The sequence below is a fragment of the Astatotilapia calliptera genome, chromosome 4, assembly GCF_900246225.1.
Source record: "Astatotilapia calliptera chromosome 4, fAstCal1.2, whole genome shotgun sequence".
NCBI lineage: Eukaryota > Metazoa > Chordata > Actinopteri > Cichliformes > Cichlidae > Astatotilapia > Astatotilapia calliptera.
In genome coordinates, this window is record NC_039305.1 from 5,604,878 (window position 1) to 5,625,015 (window position 20,138).

General features: G+C 40.8%; 2 protein-coding genes across 3 annotated transcripts; one reads left to right on the plus strand and one right to left on the minus strand.

The window, feature by feature from the left end:
* Positions 1 to 3,732: 3,732 nt before the first annotated feature.
* On the plus strand, positions 3,733 to 7,571 carry mylpfa (myosin light chain, phosphorylatable, fast skeletal muscle a). The gene is made up of 7 exons (XM_026164192.1): positions 3,733 to 3,814; positions 4,418 to 4,516; positions 5,841 to 5,916; positions 6,012 to 6,116; positions 6,288 to 6,366; positions 6,460 to 6,508; positions 6,924 to 7,571. Exons 1-7 carry the CDS (start codon positions 3,812 to 3,814, stop codon positions 7,023 to 7,025), a joined length of 513 nt encoding a protein of 170 aa, XP_026019977.1. The 5' UTR covers positions 3,733 to 3,811; the 3' UTR covers positions 7,026 to 7,571.
* A 3,096-nt stretch (positions 7,572 to 10,667) lies between these two features.
* tbc1d10b (TBC1 domain family, member 10b) lies at positions 10,668 to 19,573 on the minus strand. 2 transcript variants are annotated; one of them, XM_026164193.1, is made up of 10 exons: positions 19,081 to 19,573; positions 17,243 to 18,158; positions 16,427 to 16,526; positions 16,046 to 16,153; positions 15,425 to 15,531; positions 14,621 to 14,735; positions 13,290 to 13,355; positions 13,016 to 13,205; positions 12,020 to 12,174; positions 10,668 to 11,870 (listed from the first exon to the last, which is right to left on the minus strand). In XM_026164193.1, exons 2-10 carry the CDS (start codon positions 18,142 to 18,144, stop codon positions 10,947 to 10,949), a joined length of 2,667 nt encoding a protein of 888 aa, XP_026019978.1. In that variant the 5' UTR covers positions 18,145 to 18,158; positions 19,081 to 19,573; the 3' UTR covers positions 10,668 to 10,946. The 2 variants fall into 2 exon arrangements, with proteins under 2 accessions (XP_026019978.1, XP_026019980.1); XM_026164195.1 differs by lacking the exon at positions 19,081 to 19,573 and adding an exon at positions 18,744 to 18,882.
* Between the last annotated feature and the right edge of the window lie 565 nt (positions 19,574 to 20,138).

Here is a 20,138-nt window from a genome sequence, read left to right on the forward strand (position 1 = left end):
GTCACCGGTGATTTGTGACAGAAGAATGGCAGCAAGAGTGAAAGGGAAGGTTTAGAAGATGGTAGCGAGACCGGCTACCATGTATGGTTTGGAGATGGTTGCACTGACAAAAATACAAGAGGTGACAGAGTTGAGGATGTTAAGCTTTTCATTTGCAGGTTAGAAATCAGTACATCAGAGGGACAGATCAGAAAGTCAGAGCGGCAAGGCTGAGGTGGTTTGGGCATGTAAAGAGCAGGGATTGTGGATACACTGGACAAAGGGTGGAGGAAAACCACAGAGAAGATTCATGGATGTAGTGAAGGAGGGTTTCTGTGACAGAGGAGGTAGATGAGCCGCTGTGGTGATTTCTAAAAGGAGCAGCCGAAAGAAGAACAAGCAGTGGATGGATGACTGAGAACCTGCACAGAGAAGAAGAAGCAGTGAAGGAACATGAACAGTAGAGGGAGCTGCAGGCACAGTGTGTGACTGACTGATTTATAGACGCATGCAAGAGACACAAAGAATGCAGCTGGTGTTACATATTTAAGAAAATTTAGTGGCTTTAGTTAAGTTAGTTGCTGCTTACTTTTATCAGCAGCGTCCACAATTCAGCTGTCCTGCAACTTGAAAAACAACAACAGACACCTGAAGTGCTTTTGAAATTCACTGAATGGCGACTGATGTAACACAATCACAGATGGACTCAAATAACCAAATAGAGTAACCTCAGACTGGACGGTGATCAAACACACATTATGACATTACAAACTCTCATGTCTCCCGTGTCACTCCAATTTGCTAAGACCGTCTTCCCCATAGGTCAAGCAGGGAGCTTCTCCACATTCCAGACCCTACATACACACATACCAATCATCCAGAAATGATAGATGGCTTCTCAAGAGCGTGGTGGGATGCGTCACATTACAGCACAGGCACCTGCAATGTACACACATATCTGTATGAAAGCATTCCCTCGCCACAGCGGCGATTAAACACATTGTGCAGACGGTGAAGTCAGTAAACTGCAGCAGCTGACACATCTGTGAAAAGTTTGAGATGTTACAGCTCGTTTGCATATTTCTTAAGAAGTGCTTGACACTCGTGTCCAACTAGAAGGGCCAGTTTGAAGAAAATGATTATTGTGGGAGCAGATTATGGAGCCGCTTTTAAAGCTAAAACACAGAGTTTCAGTGTAGTTTAATATGGCGCTGCACGTGTTGGCACTGTCACCTCACAGTAAAAAGGTTCCTGGTTTGAATCATTGTTTCTGCGTGGAGTTGCCTGCTTCAGTTTCCTCCCACAGTGCATTTCATCTCATGTATGAGCGATAAATGAAGTGTACAGAAAAAAATATATACAGGCAAATCTTATCTTATCCACTTCTTCCTCTTAAAAGTAAAAACTGACACCATGTGGTGTGATACATATAACTCCTGCAACGAGATGTTGATGGTCTAGTGAAACAGAGGTCAAAGGTCAACAAGAATACAAAGTAAGTACTGAGACTCAGACCCTGGAATTCCTGCACGTCCAGTGAAAACAAACACCAGCCTAATTCAGATTACTGAGGGACTGGAAACCAGTGAAAAGCAGAGATGTGACTCATCGGTGGCTGGTGGGGAGATAAGTGGAAACACAAACAGTCTCAACCACAGAACAAAAATAAATGTGCCTGATTAATGAAATGAAAACAGATTATCTCTGAAGTAGATTTGGATATAAAACCTGAAAGAGCAAATGAAGGAAAGCATTTTGCTATTTGGGGGGGGGGCTGGCGGCACGTCGACAGACTGTTAGGTTTATTTAGCTATTTTGGTCGCACTCAGCTGTCCCTTTTATGCTCTTCTGGGAATGTCTGCTGCCATCACCCTGCCAAGTAATCCCTTTATATTTAAGGGGGTGGGAGCCTGAGGGGTAGACGGTGTGAGAGGGGGCCAAACAGGTGGGAAAGTGTTCATGACTGTAACCAATCAGAAAACACACACCTCTGTAGTGATGAGAAGGCAGAGCCTCAGACAGAGATTAATGGTGCTTTCAATTGTCTGGCATGTTGTCGTACATTTAAGGCTCGCAACACCCCTTCAGAAACAACAAACACACAAAAAATGAGAAAAAAACGACTTACACAAAAGAGCAACTCACACTACACATTGCAAATTAATTGCCATTCTGCTTGTAAAAGGTAGTATTGTAGTTTTCAGGCCTCAAAATTAATCTTATATATGAAGCGACTATCTGCTTCCACAATCAAAATTGTATTTAACTAAGGGACAACATATAAATGTACATGTTTAAAAATTAAATTACTGGTGTGCAAACCTTTTGGCTTATGACTATGATGTCTTTGTTTAGTCCAATAAAAAAACTAAGTTAAATATTGAAAGTTAAGTGAAGTTAAATTATCCCTGCCAGGTATTAAGTATCTAATTAAGCCACACATTATGTAATATCTAATTTTTCTCTAGGATTAAACTTTTATTAATAATTTAAGGACATTTTCTTAAAATTACTTTCCGAATGCAGGAAGTATTCGTACATTGCTCTTTTGCTACTAAATAAATGTTTCAGGCATTTCATGTATCACCCCCTGTATATCTGTGACCTACAATAGCAGAAATTGTTTAATTATTTCAATTACATTATTAATTATTATAAACATAACAATTATGTTGTTTTTATTATTTTTCATTTGTTCATGTTTCATTGTTGTGGCACTAATCTGCATCCCTAACACGTTTACATTGTTTGCACTAACATTTTAATTATTAAACAATAAGACTGTTGGATAAATAATTTGTTTAAGCTCTTTGTTTACACCTTATCCTTATTAATTTAATTCAGTTTTGGCAATGTTCCTTTTCACCATGATGGAATAGGTTTGAAAAGACTGAAAAAGAAAGAGGAAATAAATACATAAAGCTCTTTTTACAAAACAGACCAGTTTGCATTTGCATTAATGCATCCAGAAAGGACGGGGGTAAAATACAAATAGAAATTCTATATAACTAAGTCTGTAAGCATGAATATCCTCAGACACGCTCCCTTTTCTACAGCACGATTCTAAAGTATTTCAGTGTAAGGATTAAGTAAAAAAAATATTGCTTATATATCTTGCTGTTGCTCGTTTTATTAATGGCTGCATGTTTTTATGTAGTACTACGTATTTGATCCTGCTAAGCAGCTCCTGTCATCATAACTTCCATGGGAAAATCCCAGATTTGACATCAGCATCGTCACTTTGTCACGGCTTAAAAAAAGAAAGCAGCGCTGTGCACATTCAGGGTAAGAGCTGCATCAGTTGCTGAGCATATAGAATGCCTGTCAAACTGTAATATCGCAAATGGACAAACCAAAAATAAAGTCAGAGTGGCCTCTGTGCCTTTCTGCAGACGGATGGAGGTGGACAGAAGGAGGGGAGGAGAGGCAGTGTCCAGTGGTCCAACAAGTATATATGTCCTGAATGTCCTTATTAGTCCACGTGGGACTGCAAACCTGCAACATGGTCCCTCAGCTATCAAGTTTACTTAATTCCAAGACTCCCGGGTCTATTTTTGATCTCCTGTAAGGTGATACGCTGCCCCGCCATTCTGTCTCCTTCACTTTTGCCATCACTTCATCCTTGGCCATCCTCTCTCTCTCTTTCTCTCTATTTCACATACACACACACACCCTCTCGCTCTCTCTCTTTTTATTCCCATCCAAACTTGAAGCTGCGGCTAAAGTTAGATTGGCTGGTGGATGAGTATATAAGCCCCCGGGAATAAACGTATAACGCGGCTTCACACACGGTGTCTTCCCTTTCTTGATCACCCAAACCTCAGCTCTCAAGATGGTGAGTACCAGGCTTCCCACATCTCTGCACAGTGATGGTGGAAATATCTACAGGAGAGTTTGAACCAACCCCATGGATTACAAATTTATTTTTTTTGGTCTAATTTTGAAATAGAAATTCCAGAATAGAAGTGTGGATTTTGGAGAACTGGATTTTTGATGATGCAGCTGTAAAGAGGCTTGGATTCTAATGAATTGTTGCTATTAGTTGATACAAGTTTTTAGATACATTGCAAGCCAAATTGATTAGTTCGGTAAAGCTAAATTGAGGAAAAAGTATCAAGTTTATAAAATTTCACACAAGCATAACTTGTGTTAAAATCCTGTTTTTTTTAACAAGCCTGAGTGATGACCTGAACTTGAACCTGAAGTGTAATCTGGATGAGCATTGATTTCCAATCAGACAAGTTTAGAGATGCTATGCAAAATTGATTATTTTTATGATTTTAGTATAATTTATAAATCTTATATAGCTTAGAAAGGTTAATATTATTAAACATCCTATTGACATAGATTGATAAAAGTAAGGGTTACCGAATCTTGTTCCGCACTCATCAGCATCCCATATTCATTTGAAGATGATGTGCTTGTCTCTGTCCTCCAGGCACCAAAGAAGGCCAAGAGGAGGCAGGCAGCAGGAGACGGCGGCTCCTCCAATGTGTTCTCCATGTTTGAGCAGAGCCAGATTCAGGAGTACAAAGAGGTGAGGTCGTCTTCATCCCTACTCCATAAGCATCCCTGATGGCTGAACGCCCTGGAAGCGTTTGACAGTTTCCGATTAGTTGTCAAAGATATTTAAATAGCCTCAGAATCTGAATCTGTGCAGAATTTGAGTTTGGTTTAGCAACTCTAAGGATCTGTTTTCACAGCGGTTGCTTTTTTGCATGCTTCCACTTCTCCCCTGACAGTTTAATAATCATAGGAATGTCGTTAGGAGCAGCGCTGAAATTTCGACACCATCTGAACCTCTGACTCCCCCCGTCCTAGCTACTGTCAGCTGTCACAGCTGGGTAAAGTCTGGGATGCCAAAGAGATTAAACTAACCCCTGTTATGATGCAGAAAAGAAAAACAAAGGGGTTAGACTCACTTTTGGGCATGACATATTTTTAAAGGTTTATTTTTCAGATGCCACTGAACATATTGTACTATTCTTAGTTAGCGTATTGTCTGTCTTGTCTTAATGTTGGTTTAAAATGGAGCACTGTAACAAAAAATAATTTCCCCCAGGGATCAATAAAGTATTCTGATTCTGATGATTCTGATTCTGATTTGATAAGATTAGAAAGAAAAGACAAAGAGCAAAAGGAAAAAGTGTAAAAAATAAAGATTAAAGGTTGTGTGTCAGAGTTCATTAAGGTCAGGGAGACTTGATTTGAGAAGAGCACGCCGACACGACTCTAGATAACGATGGTGTCCGGGTTTTCAGTGTGTTGCCAAGTGATGTGAGCTCCAAATAGACCATATTTATCCCCTGATAAGTGATACAGGCTTCTTAAGTGCCACACAGGGAACACATGTAATAATGATTAGGATGATCTTAGCACATTGCATAGATGGAAAGCTAGCAGGCAGCAGGATGTATTTGTAACTATCAGTACAAATGTGTGTGTGTGAGAGAGAGAGTAAGGAAAAGGAGAGCAAGGGGAGAAGGTGGAAAGAAAGGTCAGTGAGTGAAGTTCAAGTCCAAGTCCAAGGGGTTATCTTAAGTTTCATGGTTGTAAGATGCAGAGCAGATCAGATAGCTGTACTCTAATGATACTTTCCCAAATTAACATGTAAGAAAAGACTGGGGTGGGGGGATTAAACACCCCCTCCTGCCACCAAAAGCCCACTAAGGTTCTTTCTTACACAGTATCGTCTATCGTCATTTGTGTGTCAAAGATTCTTACCAGCTGCCACTTTAATGAACAAACTATTGACAGAGGAGTTCGTAAATGCCTAAAGAGGTCTGATCCCGCCCAACCACACAGACCGCATCAGCCCCAAGTGTTTCCTTCCAATACTAAACCCAAGCGTTTCTTTCCAGGCTTTCACAATCATTGACCAGAACAGAGATGGTATCATCAGCAAAGATGACCTGAGGGACGTGCTGGCCTCAATGGGTGAGTCCAAATGGAAGCAATTCACACCCCAGAAAGCATGTGCGAATTCACTTCACGCTCTCTCTCATCTTTATTTTAATTTCTGTGCTCTTCAGGCCAGCTGAACGTGAAGAATGAGGAGCTGGAGGCCATGATCAAAGAGGCCAGCGGCCCAATCAACTTCACCGTCTTCCTCACCATGTTCGGAGAGAAGCTGAAGGGTGGGAATCCCATTTTCACCAAATGACTTACATTACACTGGCGCTAAAGTTCCCTGATTTCCTTTTAAGTGCTTTCAGATAAAGGGGTGCCAACACATGATGCACAGTTATGTGCTAATGCTAGCATATTTTCCCGCTAACACTGTGTAACCGACCCCCTGTCCTCACCAGGTGCTGATCCCGAAGACGTTATTCTTAGCGCCTTTAAAGTCCTGGACCCCGAGGCTTCTGGAAGCATCAAGAAGGAATTGTGAGGACTTTTAAAACAATCTCTTTTATCCTCTATGTTGATCCAAGTGGAAAGAATTCAGATTAAAATCTTTTTTTTTTTAACCTATTCCAGCCTTCAGGAGCTCTTGACCACTCAGTGCGACAGGTTCACCCCCGAGGAGGTAAAATCAGTAATTCCACATTTTGGCACAATGGCCCTTTGATGTTGTTACTGTATACTGTTACTCAGCCTATCTTTAAGAAATAAAATTAATTAACATTAAAGAAATTATTTAATAATTTAACAGAAGTAAGTTAAAAAGTTCTATTTTTTTTAATCTAGATTGGGATGTGGTAGTGCCCTTATTTCTTTGGATATTTGGGATGGGTCTTCCCTTTACTGACAAAAATGTACACCCAAGTCTATTTATAGACGATTTTTGTAGTCTTTAACACAAATCCTTTCTGTTCCTTTAAACATATAATTTATTATTGTTCTTCAGTGAGAGATTATTTTACTGATGGACCAAATATTTAATTATGGACCATGCTACTTTCTCAATGTGGTGAATTTCCAACTTTGCTTTTCTCCCTCAGATTAAGAACATGTGGGCCGCCTTCCCCCCTGATGTTGCTGGCAACGTAGACTACAAGAACATCTGCTATGTCATCACACACGGAGAGGAGAAGGAGGAGTAAAGAAAAAGCTAGAAGACAAGAAAGACAACAATCCCTTTGCTATTCTGCCTTCCCTGTCCTTTTCTTTCCTCCTTTCTTCCCACTCACCTTCTGTGTAAGCCCAGGTGCACAGCCGCTCATGTTTAAACCAAAGACTTGTCACACTGACACATGAGATGACTGATGCCCGAGGGATGTCTATGTTTGCTTATGGGGAATAAGGATGATTATTAATAATAAAAATGATCCTGTAACATAATTTCCAACTTTTCTTTCCGTGCAAACAGCTTCTGTCGTCTCACCTCTTCGTCTCTGTGTGGCCGGTCACTAGCCTCAAAGGTGCTTTAGCGTGAATGAATCGCGTCCCCTCTGCTTCCCTCGGTATCTGAGAGGAACACATTATTTGGAGGGACACACCAAGCATGAGGACTTCATTCCAAATTTTGAAGATGTCCTTCTGAGTAGAGGAGGTGGGGACAGAGAATTTGCAGGTTAGATTAGGAAAAAGTTACCTCATTAAAGTGATGGAAACTTAATTTATTTGAAAAGTTTAAAAAAAAAAAAAAAGAAAGAAAAGGTTGAAGGAGAGGAGAGAAAGGGCCGAAAGAAAACATTCAATTCTTCGATTCCTTTCCCTCCCCTCCTTCTAGCAACTAACAAATCACCTTTTTTTTTTCCATAAGCTGACTTGAATCCAGTGACTGGACTCTTCCTCACCTTTCCTGTAATGAATAAAAGGGAAAAAAAACTGAATAAAATCTCTTTTCTTTTGTACAATAGTGTGTCTGTTCAGTGGCTTTGTGGGGCAGGGTTTGAGCAGCAAAAGTCACCCATCTGGTAACATCTGGTGGAGCTTCGTCCTGCCAAATATGGCTGAAACAATTATAAATAAAAACAGACGAGGACGACTCTTAATTTCAAAATTGAATGCTGGTTATTTAAATCCAGCCTAGATTTTTAATCTTTCCAAACATGTAAGCCACACACCAAAAAAGAAAAACATTACCCAAGTGATTTAATATATTATGGTTTATTACTCATCACAAATGTCATTATCATCATTAATTATAAATACAACAGTTGCAGATCTGAAGGAATGAATTCAATTAGCTATGATTTTATTTCACTTTCGCCAGAGAAGAGAGTGACATGTAAACTTAAAGACACTAAAGACGTAACGGCATAGGAAAGAAAAAAAAAAAAACCCACACAGCTGAGACATTTTCCTTTTTTGAAATGTTTGCATCAGTTGAGTTATTCCCAATGAAATGTACTTAAGAATTACAGCTTCAGGGTCAATGGAGAAATGCACAAAGGACTTGATACAAATAGGCTTTGTCACTATTGCAGAGCAGAGCAAAGAGCAGCTAGTGTCAGATTCATTTGATCATCACGTCACCTCCAGCTCCCTGAACAAAGACAAACGACACCATCATCCAGATGTGAGCTGCGAGGACATATTGCTCATAAATACCATAATCCGCGGGCCTGAAAGTGTTAAAGGAAAGGAAAAAAACAAACAAAAAACAAAAAAAAAACATGTGGTGAAGCACAAAATCCTTTCCCCCACCCCCTGACGGCACCACTCAGATCAGCACGAGGTAAAATCAGTGCTGCTGTCACCACATAGACACACGCCAACAGTCATGATGAAGCAAAGTTTGCATAGATGTGTTCAGATTATCCACACTAAACACTACACTTAATCTGTGCCTATAATGCGCTGCCGTCGAAACAGAAGAGGGAAAGAGTGTGTGTGTGTGATATTCATATTCATATATAAATGACAGCCCTGTGAAGACCTGAAACAAGTGGGAAAACGATGAATATGGAGGACATGTTGGCTACAAGTACACGAAAGTCCCTCTAATCATCAACTACCAAACAGTACAGCTAAAGAGCATCAATGTTTGTTTTTCTTGCCATCAAATGGTTTACACTAACTACCTGGCACTATTCATCATATACTGACAGGGTTCAGCGCCACTTAATGTATGCATAAATATGTTACAGTACAGAACATTGAGTGTAAATACATTAGGGAGTTAGTCCATAAGTCATTATGAATGTTACAACACAACTTGGTGAGACAGAAGTACTTAAGATGTTCAATTAAAAACCACTTTTTAGTATATGACACAGTACAAAGACCTTCAGTTCCTAAATATTCTGCCAAAGTCAATCGTTCTAAAGGTTGTTCTCTCAATCTAAGGCTCATTTTCCCCCCCACACTCAAGTCTGTTAATACTGCACTTCAGTAAACTGGAGACTCGTGAACCTAAGCTGACCAAACCAACAGTGAAAGTAAACCAAAAGACATGCATTGAGTTTGCTGAAGCTGAAGACTTAATGTGCAAAAAGAAAACAAAAAAGAAAACAAGAAATGAAATAAAAATAAAAGACTTTGAACAGTTCCTCTGCAACTACGCTGTGTAGTCAGCCTCTATTCCAGTCAACCAGGTGTCTCTCACTTAGATAGAAAAATACTCAGATCCAAAATAATAATAATAATTCATAATATACTATATTTGATTAAATTAACCACTTTTTACATAAATACATCAGAGCCCAAAAGGTCAAAGATCAGAGGTTAATGCTACATTGGCACACCTGGCACCTCCAGTCAAGTGGCTTCCTATAGGTCCACAAGGCTGAAACCAGCCTGCTGAGACGCTTGTTCTCCATGTCACCGCACTAAAGGAGTGGTCACCTTCAGTGGTGCTTTGTGACAAAATGACAAGTGCAAAAAAACCCAAAACAAACAAACAAAAAAACAAGAAAAATTCTTCATTCTCTTACGATAATTGAAATCACATTCTAATGAGTTAAGGACCCCATACCTGTGCACACTATTTTGTTCAATGAAACTGAAATAATACTAAACTCACAGAAGGATATTTGGTCTGCAGGAGTTGTGCACAGATACTGCTTGCATGTTAGCACACAAGCAATTTACTGATAATGTTGTACCTCCTTTTTTAACCTTTGAAAAAAACAACAAAAAAACCCCCCTAAAACCTGAAATAAAAACATTACCTGCTTATCCAAAACACAAAAAAAAAAGAAAAAAAAAAAGAGTGACCCATTAAAACACTGCCGTCACTAACAGACTACAAGGTATGGTTTTTCCTCTACTTCCCCCTCTTTTGTTTTTGTTGTTTTTTTTAAATCTAATCTAGTAAAAGTTTGAAAACACAGAAGGGGTTCAATGGTAGTTTGACTTAAAACAAAAAAGGGAGGCCACACAAAGCACATTGACACATTTCACTACACTACTAAGGCACAGACAACATTAAACGTGACAATAAATACATCCTCAACAATACTACTAGCATTTCTGTCTTCAGTGCCTGCGTTTGAGACTTTAAATGATTTATTTCCGTTTTCTCCCCTCCCCCAAATAACCCTTTTCATCAGATGAGACGCGACGGGGCATTTGGAGTGTTAACACGATCCTATGTATCGTAGGTAGACCTTTTATTTACATTTTCTATGGCACCGTAACAACTTCTGCAAGCGTTTGAGATGATTTTCCCCTCACACCACTGCCATCCGTTTAATTAAAATAATTAAAAAAAGAAGAGGAAAAAAAAAGAATTTAAAAAACTAAAACAGAAAGTGACTGCAATCCTTTATATATATAATAATTAAAAAAAAGTTTCACAGTCCATGCTCCAGTTGGGGAAAAAAAGAAAGAAAAAAAGGAAATTTTGTCCCATCTCACAAGAGGCAAAAAGTGCTGTTGAAACCATGATCCAGTTTTCTCCAACATAGTCCTTACACTACTTTAAATCCTTGAAATGATGCATTATATAGGAAGCCATCCCATTTTTATATTAGTCACTGTTTTTGGGGATCTTTTGTTCCCCTGACCTCTTTTTTGTGTTGTTTTGTTTGTTCAGCCTCCCTTTTTTTGTTATCCTGGAATGACGAGGTGGAAAATTAGGCCGACTCTTTCGCTGCTGCAGCTCCATTTTTGTCCTCTGCATCCCCTCCTCCTTTGTCTTTTTTCTTGCCCCCTTTCTTCTTCTCTTTTTCTAGCTTCTCTTTCTCTTTTTTGAGCCTCTCTTTTTCAGCCTTTTCTTTTTCCTTTTTTTCCTTCTGTTTTTTCTTCTCGTCTTCTTTCTCCTTCTTCTTGTCCTCTTTGCTTTTCTTCTTCTTCTTTCCTTCTTCCTCCACATTTGCGGCATCAGCTGATGGGGGTGCAGTTTCTTTTTTTGAATCTGGTAATGGGGGCAGAGGGGTGTTGTTTGCAGTAGGAGACGGGATAGTGGGAGTAATTTGCTCCGAGACGATCTTAGGAGAGGGGGCCAGAGTAGTGGGGGGTTGTGGTGTGCTTTGCATTGGGGCCGAAGAAGCAGGCTCGCCCTGTGCTGATGTGCTCTCTGAGGCTGGAGCAGGACCATGAGATGAACTAGCCACCTTTGATACTAAGGGGCTCTGCGGTGCTGCCTTATGACCTGCCCCTGGGGGCATAGGTGGTTTCTGGCTGGGCCCTCGGTTCGAGCTCGATGTTACTGCGGGTGGTGACGGAGGTGGAAAGCCCTCAAATCCTGACGGCCCTGAGAAGGAGCCCTTCTTGGCGTGGGAGTGGAAAGGAGCCTTAGATTTGCGGAAGCCAGGGAGTGACAGCAAACTGGAAGAGGCCCTGAGGGGTCCTGGTGGTGGGATCGAGCTTCCTAGGAAAGAGAAGCTTCCACCAGAGCTGATGGAAGCAGCTCTGCGTTTGTACTCAAAGATAGCTCTTGTACCGTGAAGGCGGCGTCCCGGCTGGTGCATAAGTTCCCCTCTGGACTCCCTCCACTTCCTCACCTGAATGTTGCACTCTCTCTCTATGAGTGCCTCAGTCACTGGGAGAGCGACGATCTGGACAACAAAACATCAGACAAAGTAGAGACAGACAGAGGAAGTGAGGATAACAAGATGAGCCACAACAGGATAAAATGACTAATAACTCGTGTCTCTGAGTAAAAACAGAAACAAGCTTTATGTACACGGCCTCCATAAGCACTGACCTCCTGTACCAATATGTCCTCTCTGATAGTGTCGGGTGAGATGTTTCTTAGACGCTCCATGGTCTCATACATGCCCTGAAGTTCCCGAAGTTTATCCACAGAACCAAGCATCTGTTTCAGCAGCACCAGGCCGACACGGAAGACTATCTTCACTCCTACACACAGACACTTAAGTTAGGTTTCTTTCGATCTAGAAAAACTAGATCTAGAAAAAAAAGCAGTTCTCAAAGTTCTGTTAAAGGGGATAATTATGCATTTTCTTATTTTCACAAGTCATAAACACCGATACAGTTGAGGACACAGACATTTTCTATTCTTGGTTGCGTACGATGTAAATGAGGGCTGATATTCCTAATATGGTCATCTCAGGCACACCGCTCTGGCTGCGACCACAGAAGAGGGCGGGGCATCTGTGGTTGCAGCCACACCGCCACGTTTCGAGCATTTTTGAATAGAGCAGCTTTAAAGGGAGGAGAAAGGGGAGCTACAATAGCTTGAAGAGGATGAACACTATGACTGCAAAAGCCCCAGCGCCAGATAAACGTGGGTTACTTTGAATGGTGGATCATGAAAAACTACTACAGCAGAATCCAATAGCGAAAATACAGAGATGGAAAAAAACACCCTTTTTCTCTTTTTCCACAGGATTAAAATAAAAATTATTTAACAAAAAAACAAAACAGTAAAATGCTGCATTCTTACAGCTCCTGCATTTAATCAAATCAGGTTGCTGGTCGTAAAGTACCTGCTATTTACATTTTAAATTTAATTTGATGCATTTGGGTTTTATTTTTTTGCCGTTTTATTTTATTCTATTGTTCTTAACTTATTTAATATTTTAAAGCGCTTTATAAATAAAATCGGATTGGATATTTAAGGTCAGACTGTTTCATGCACATTTGCAAGTAATTTCTAAACAGAGGTACATGGATCAAATTCACTAAACAGACAAAAGCGCTGCCAACTGGCTATGAAACCTGTAGATATTAACGGTACCTTCACAGAAGAACATGTCCCATACACGCAGGACACAGGACCATGGTAAAGTGCGTGAGAAGATACACATGAACCACTCCGTCATGTAGAGAATGGGATCAATCTTGAACTTCTTAAGATGACGATACGCCATTGGACACGTGCGACGCAGCACAGAGAAAAAGATTTCGCCATCAAGTTGAATCGCTTCCTAAAGGAAAAAAATAAATAAAACAAAATTATTAAAACTGAGATAACTGTGTAACAGACTAGCAATACATGTTTATTCACTCACCAGCCCTGCACTGTAGTAGCCAGGAAGATATTTCTCACATATTTGGACGAGGCACCAAAACGCTTGCTGTGAAAGAGAAAGAAAAGTTAAAGGCTTGCACAGCAAACAATAAATTGTAGATTGAAAAACAAATATATTCTGACTTATTATAGTGTGGGAGAGGACTATGTGGACACTACACTACAAGTAGATTGCAAAATACTAAGAAACAATATAAAAAGTAGAACTTCTCATCAGTGTTGTAACCACAATTGAGTATAATCCGAGTGCGTTTAAAGCAGATATGTGCATTATTATGCCCTCTGCTGCTACATGTGTTTGCTAAGCAAGTGTGTTTAATATTAAAGCATTAACCACTAAAACAAAGAGCAAAACTCGACTGAACAACATCAATCATTTCCTGAATACATCTTTTTATGTCAAACAAACAAACAAACAAAAATCAGCTTGCCCAGCTTTAAATAGATGTTGGTTTCATAAGAAAGCATTATCTGAAAAAGAATCTACAAGTCTAATTGTGACAAAGAGATAAAGGTGCAGTTTGCTATGAGGTACTGACGTGAGAAAACAAGCCTTACATAACACAGTTCGCGCTCACCTGTTTATTTAAAGAAATGAGCAAACTTAGATTTCACACTGCGACAGTAACATTTAAGCAGGCGTGGTCACAATACTGTAAAAACATCAGCCCACGCTGTTTCCATCGCGGACAGAAGTGAGGTCACAGAAAGAAATGATGTCACCTTGTAATATGGGTTAGGGGCGGTGCAATAAGCATTTTAGGCTTCTTCGGTCTCCTATTTTTAATTAAGAAGACTTTCCAGTGAAATAGCAACCAAATAAAGTCACGTTTCAGATGCGTTTTGTTTTCTCGCTCTGCCTACTCTCTTTTGTCACGCGCCCTCTCTTTATTAACGTGTCAGCAGAGGAGGGATAAATAGAAAGACCAAGGCTAAAACAAAACATCCCTGATTTCTAAGAAAGTCTGACCACACACATAGCTAAAGGTTGTAAGATTAACTCATCATCCAATGCGTCAATTCATCCAGTTTCCTTTTTTTCTCTTATGTGAAAACAAACGCTGCACACCGGATTTAAAACACTGCTTCAAATGATACATGTTTAGATATGGAGGACAAAAGTAAACTGGACGGTATTTAACGTACCTGCATTTATTTTAGTTCTTTTGTAGTAAAAACAGACTTTCACCACAAGTCATTGTTCATATATTTATGAGACTTTCTCAAGAAATCACGCTTCTGAAGTCATCATTGTGAAACTAACACTCAAAACCTAATGAGAAACAGTACCCTAACCATTCCACCCCTCACCTCTGCAGGCATGTGCATGAGCAGTACTGCAGCCACCGGCGCTTGGGCCTGGCAGTAACCCTCATCGGGCCGGTAGATGGTGTAGGCCTTGAGGATTCGGTACAGATCCTGTTGCCTGCAAGAACAAGCATGACAATTATTCAGTGGCTTACGAGGGGAACTTGGGTGTTACCTCCAGTTCATGAGCTATTCAAAAAAAAAAATTACATAAATAATAATAAATAATTTCTTTCAATAAACTTGAAAGAAAATGAAAGAATATTAATTATTCTATACAAGGATTACTTCAAACATCTTTTTAAAGTACACATTTGTTTTGTTCATTGGCTTTGTTTTGTCACGTTACCCTTTTTTTTCATTTCATCTTTGAATGTCTGATATCACTATTACTGCTATCTTTGATTCTGCCTTTAATCGAATCCAATTTGTTTTATTGTGGAAGCCAATTTTCCCTAAAAAACAATAACAAAAGTTTTTGATAAAGCCTCAAAAAAAAAAAAAAAAAAAAAAAAAAAAATTATGTTTTATTGCTGATTGCAGACCCACAGCCAGCAGCTTTTATTAGTCCTTTTTCAATGAGCTATTGTGATTCTGTGTTTTATTCAGGATATTATTATATGGCACAGCCTTAATGTTTACCGACAGATATAGTAACATCCTACTGTGACCCTGCCCTGATACGCAGCTACAAAGATCAAATCATTTCCAAGTAGTGCAGAGTGCATGGTGTTCCTTTTTTAATCAATCCTGCATGCCATGGTTCCTCTGGTATAAAATAGACTGTGTTTGTGTTTATTGTTTTACCCATGGCCACCGCGAGCAGCAAACATCTCATGAAAGGGGAACTGCCTGTGGAGATCCTTCTCTATAATGTCCAACCATTTAGCCTCTCCCTGCTCTCTCTCCAGCTCCTGTAGCGAAAGAGAAAACAAACAAACAAACAAAAAAGTTATCAATAAATTCTCTGGAAATTATTTTTTAGCCATAAAAGTGGATTATACAGGACGTTTAATTATTAACTAAAAATAAAAAAGCTGGCAAAGAAATTCTTTCATAGATAAGAGGAACAATAAGTTAGTAAATGGCTGGACACCGCCTAGTCAAAGCCAGACCCTCTCAGAGGGGCAGGGCATCAACAGGCAGGATTACTGGTCCTGATAAGAGGCTTATTGCTCACTAGGCCTGCGCCTGCGCCCCTTTAGCACTCCTGGAGCTGCAAGTGGCCTTCTCAGCCCCACTACAAGCCACTTAGTCAATACTAAAGATATCTCCCAAAATGTTTTCAAACCAGCTGCAATTGTCTTAAATTGAAAGAGAATTAAGTTGAATAACAGAGATCAAATAATTTGTATTTATTCCACTTTCTACATTGAATAAATGAAAACTAGTTCATTAGTGCTAAAAATGACATGACAACTGTGATACCTCAAATTTCCCAGGGTTGTCTCTTAGAAGCTCCTCACTGTTGGACAGCAGCTGCCAGGCTCTTGCTCTGAGAGAGGATGGAATCCCCTTCCTACAGCGCAGCTTCACCTGTAAGGCAGACATTTAGGCCATCGGCTCTGACATAATGTTTACCCATCATTAATTCATACTATATGTTCTTTTTTTTGGGGGGGGGGGGGGGGTTCTGTGTGTGTGATTCTAGTTTTTACTGGCAGCAGTGACGTTATAAATAATGATTTTCAACTTGAATGTTTCATTAATAAAGATCAGATGTGCGACTTGATTGTTCTGTTATTTAATTTTTTAGCAGTTCTGTTCTCACTTTTACCATCACATACTGAAAGGCTGCTGTGTGTGTACCTTCTGGAAGCGATGTTTGACCCACTTATCCCAGTGGCAGAACATGTCAATCCATTTCATCTCCCGCTGTCGTGCAACTTCAATTCGAACTTCCTTTTCACTGCAATAGTGAGTAATATAAAATGACTTTATGCTGACAGAATGAGGAAGTTCTTTGTTCTTTTGATACCACTAAAAACTACACTTTGAGCACTTGAATCTAACGACACGAATGGCTTGCCTCAATTTGCAGAACATTTTGCTAACTCACAGAAAATCACGAACAATGGCAGGAATTGACTGGCACTGACACCCAGGGCAAATCAATAAGACTTTAATTATTCAACAGAGGAAGAGCAATTAGCTTGCCAGAAAAGTAAAAGCAAATCTGACAAAAAAAGGGGAGGAAGAGAGCAGATGGGTGCGATGGGAAATACAACACAGACAGAGTCAGTACATAATGAGTCACAAAAGCGCTCTCAGCACTATCTGAGTCAGACCAAGGGGAGATAAAGGACAGACAGATATGTTTAGAGTAGCATAGAAGAAGAGGAAGGCAGGAAAGGGAGGCTGGGATGGATCTCTGTGAGTCAGATGGTGTAAAGTGGCCATAGGAAAACAGTCAAGCAAGAGTTACACTTTTCTGAGTAAACCAATTCTGTGGTCATGATTTAATAGTGTCTCATATTACAAATAGTGATCCACCTGCAGTGAAGCCAAGCATGAAAAAGCAGATTTTTGCTATGCTTTGTTTAAAATATTAATATTACACAGCGGCACAGCACATGCTTTTGTACAGTAGCTGGGAGTGTGTGTGACTGGTTAATGTGTACTTACCCCCCTTCACTGTACTGATTCCCACCTAGGAAGCCATACTTGTCAGTGCGTCTGACAGTTAGGCCATTAATCTCTGAATCTGACCCCACGGAGCTGCCATCTTCTCCCAGTCCAGACAGAGACTCCAAAGTTCCAGACATCAGACTGGCTGACTCAAGGTAACTGAGGGTGTCTGGTGCCGGCCGGGGTTTGGGTAGAGCGAAGGACAACGGTGGCTCTTGGATCAGGGGGAGTGGTGGGCTGTGGGGTTCAGCTCTGGTAGGAGTAGCAGGCAGTTCTCCCATCCTGGCTTCATTGGGAGTACCAGGCTTTGGGTACAAAGGTGGAGGCTCGTTTGGAGCATTTTGTGCTTCTTGGAGCGGCTGAGGTTTTTCTCCTTCAGCTGCTGCTGCTGATGATGATGATAAGACTGGAGGAGCAGGTGCGGGATTGGGACCTGCAGTCGTCTGGGGTTGTCCCACTTTAAGTTGAGCTTCTTCTACAACAGGATTTGGGTTACAGGTGACTTGCTGGTTAGGGTATAGGTTAGGACCAGGATTTAGATCAGGAGAGGGGGATGCCTGTGCCACTTCGCTTGGAGCTGGTGGCTTTCCTGCTGATTCTTCATTCCCTGGAGCAGGCTCCTGTACCGATGATAGAAGGGAAGCCTCAGCTGTGAGGTCGGGAGGATTTGAGGATCGGCGGGGAATCAAGGGGGACCCCCCTGCCAGTACTGCAGAAGTTTTTCCACTCAAAGCTTTGTCATTAAAAAGGGAAGACTTGGGTATGGACACCTCCCTGGGAGACTCTGTAGCAGTGCTGTTAGGTGGAGGAAGCCCTGGTGATGACGGAGGGATAGATGGAGCTGCATGAGGATCACCCAAAGCAGGTGGGGATGGGGATAAGGTGGAAAGCTCAGCCATGGTTCCACTCTCTCCTTTAGAAAAAGAAAAGAAAGACAAGCAGTTGAATTTTAATTGTAATAATATTAAACTCACAGCTACACAAATAATGCTTCTACAGAGGGATAAAGACACAAATCTTAACAGCAACGGGTCAATAATAAAATAAAACATGGGTGTGAAAGTGTATGAAAACAGACTTCTAACAATTCCTTTGCAACTCTTCTTAAAACAGAAGCAGTTTAAGAATGAGTCAAAATTTTTAATTAATATTATTTTTAAACTAATATAATACATTCACTATAAAAAGATTCACAGCCCATCCCAGATTTCCCTCATAACATCAAGTGTGCTATCAACATAAACCTAACACCAATAGATACACGAAGCTACATTTCCTCTTTTGCCACGAAAGCCTATATTGTACAGTGAAGTGATAGTGGTGTGTCTACATAATTCAGGAACTTCTTATTTGTAGTCACACAAAGGCTCACGGCAAAAAACACACAAAAATGAAAACTCTTAGCAAATACATCAGAAATGTACTTAATCGATGATTAAGCCAGTGTCCCAGAAAATGCAATTTCCTCATTACATGCACGAGTGCACTGGTACTCAACAAAGCGGACGGACAACCATGGTGATCCAGCTTTTTTGCTGATGGAGCAGGTTCATGTTTGTGGTGGCTTCTCCAGACAGCTATGTGTTACGAGCTAGCAGCTAATAACACCACCACAATAGTCACAGTCACTGTGTTGTTATGTCCTCTCAAGAGGCCTTGCTACAAGCGACTCGACTTCCCGATTCAGCGCGCTAAGGCAACATTTTACGAGCAGCTAATAGTTAACACCCACCCTGCCTCCCTGCCAGGCCCCAGCTGAGCAACGTCCACAGGCCTTGTCCACCCCGCCGCTGCCCCCCTATCAACTATAACTTCAACTCCACTCTTCAACTCACCCACACCGGCGTGTCACTGTGATCGGTCCGCCTGGATAGCCAGCCAGGGGGTTCCTGTCGTCTCGTCCCCCCGCCACAGCTCCGGTTCCGTAACCTTATCCAATTAATGAGAACACGAAAAGGCGACACAGGGGCAGGAACCGCTGAACGGGGAGATGAGCTGGGAGAACAAACGTCCCGCAATCCGTGAGCTAGCTAGCTAAGTTAACAGCTAGCTAAGTTAGCTTATTTAACTATTAGCATTAGCCCCGATAGTGTTCTGTTTCTGTTAGCCGTGCTAGCTAGCGGGATGCCTCGGTACCGCGGTTACACATGCGCACTTGTTCGACGCATTCTCACCAAAGTCAAGCGAGTCTGTAAGTGATAATTTTCATTTTGTAATAGGCCGACTTTCTGTGATCAGATGTCCAGGCACAGCCGCAGGGGCTCGGCAGACACGAACAGCCTGTATTTCCTACTGACAGCTACGCGCGCGTTCGCGTCAAAAGACGACAAGCACGCACACGTACAGGAACCTCCCTGCTTACACACTGTCATTGCTTCCATAAAAACTAATTTAGAAATTCGGGATAATATCAATAGATATGTCTAATTTTTTATTGTTGTGAACAATGACGTTTGTTTCTTATATATCTATGTTAAACACCCCCACTGCACTGTTTACTACTTTGGATTGTTATGTTAATGGGAAGTGTTTCACTAATGGCTGAATGGTTCTTTTTGTCAGTGTCACCATCTTCAAACCATACATCACTACCGCCTTGTAAATCTTTTCTTTCACTCTTGTTGCTATCCTTTTGTGAAAAATCACCCCTGGTGCTTGTCTCCACCTGCTTCAACTCACCTGGCCTGCAATTTCCTTCCATGTTTACTATTACACCTGTCTCTGTCTCATTCACACACATTTTCTGCTATGCTTCTATTGAGTTTATGTTTCATATATCTTTTATTAGAAGCAAGTATCACAATTGTTACAGGTTAGTAGGATATATGCCCCCTTTCTGCTTCTATTGAGTTTAATTCAGCATATCTTCACCTTTCCAGGTTTTCTTCCACCT

Excerpts from the sequence above, each read along its gene's own strand:
- mylpfa (XM_026164192.1), top strand. Across the intron at positions 6,117-6,287 it reads GTTCGGAGAGAAGCTGAAGG|GTGCTGATCCCGAAGACGTT; the intron begins GTGGGAATCCCA and ends TGTCCTCACCAG. Across the intron at positions 6,509-6,923 it reads ACAGGTTCACCCCCGAGGAG|ATTAAGAACATGTGGGCCGC; the intron begins GTAAAATCAGTA and ends TTTCTCCCTCAG.
- tbc1d10b (XM_026164193.1), bottom strand. The coding sequence starts at position 18,144 with ATGGCTGAGCTTTCCACCTTATCCCCATCCCCACCTGCTTTGGGTGAT. Across the intron at positions 16,154-16,426 it reads TCAAACATCGCTTCCAGAAG|GTGAAGCTGCGCTGTAGGAA; the intron begins GTACACACACAG and ends TCTGCCTTACAG. Across the intron at positions 13,356-14,620 it reads TCATGCACATGCCTGCAGAG|CAAGCGTTTTGGTGCCTCGT; the intron begins GTGAGGGGTGGA and ends TCTCTTTCACAG.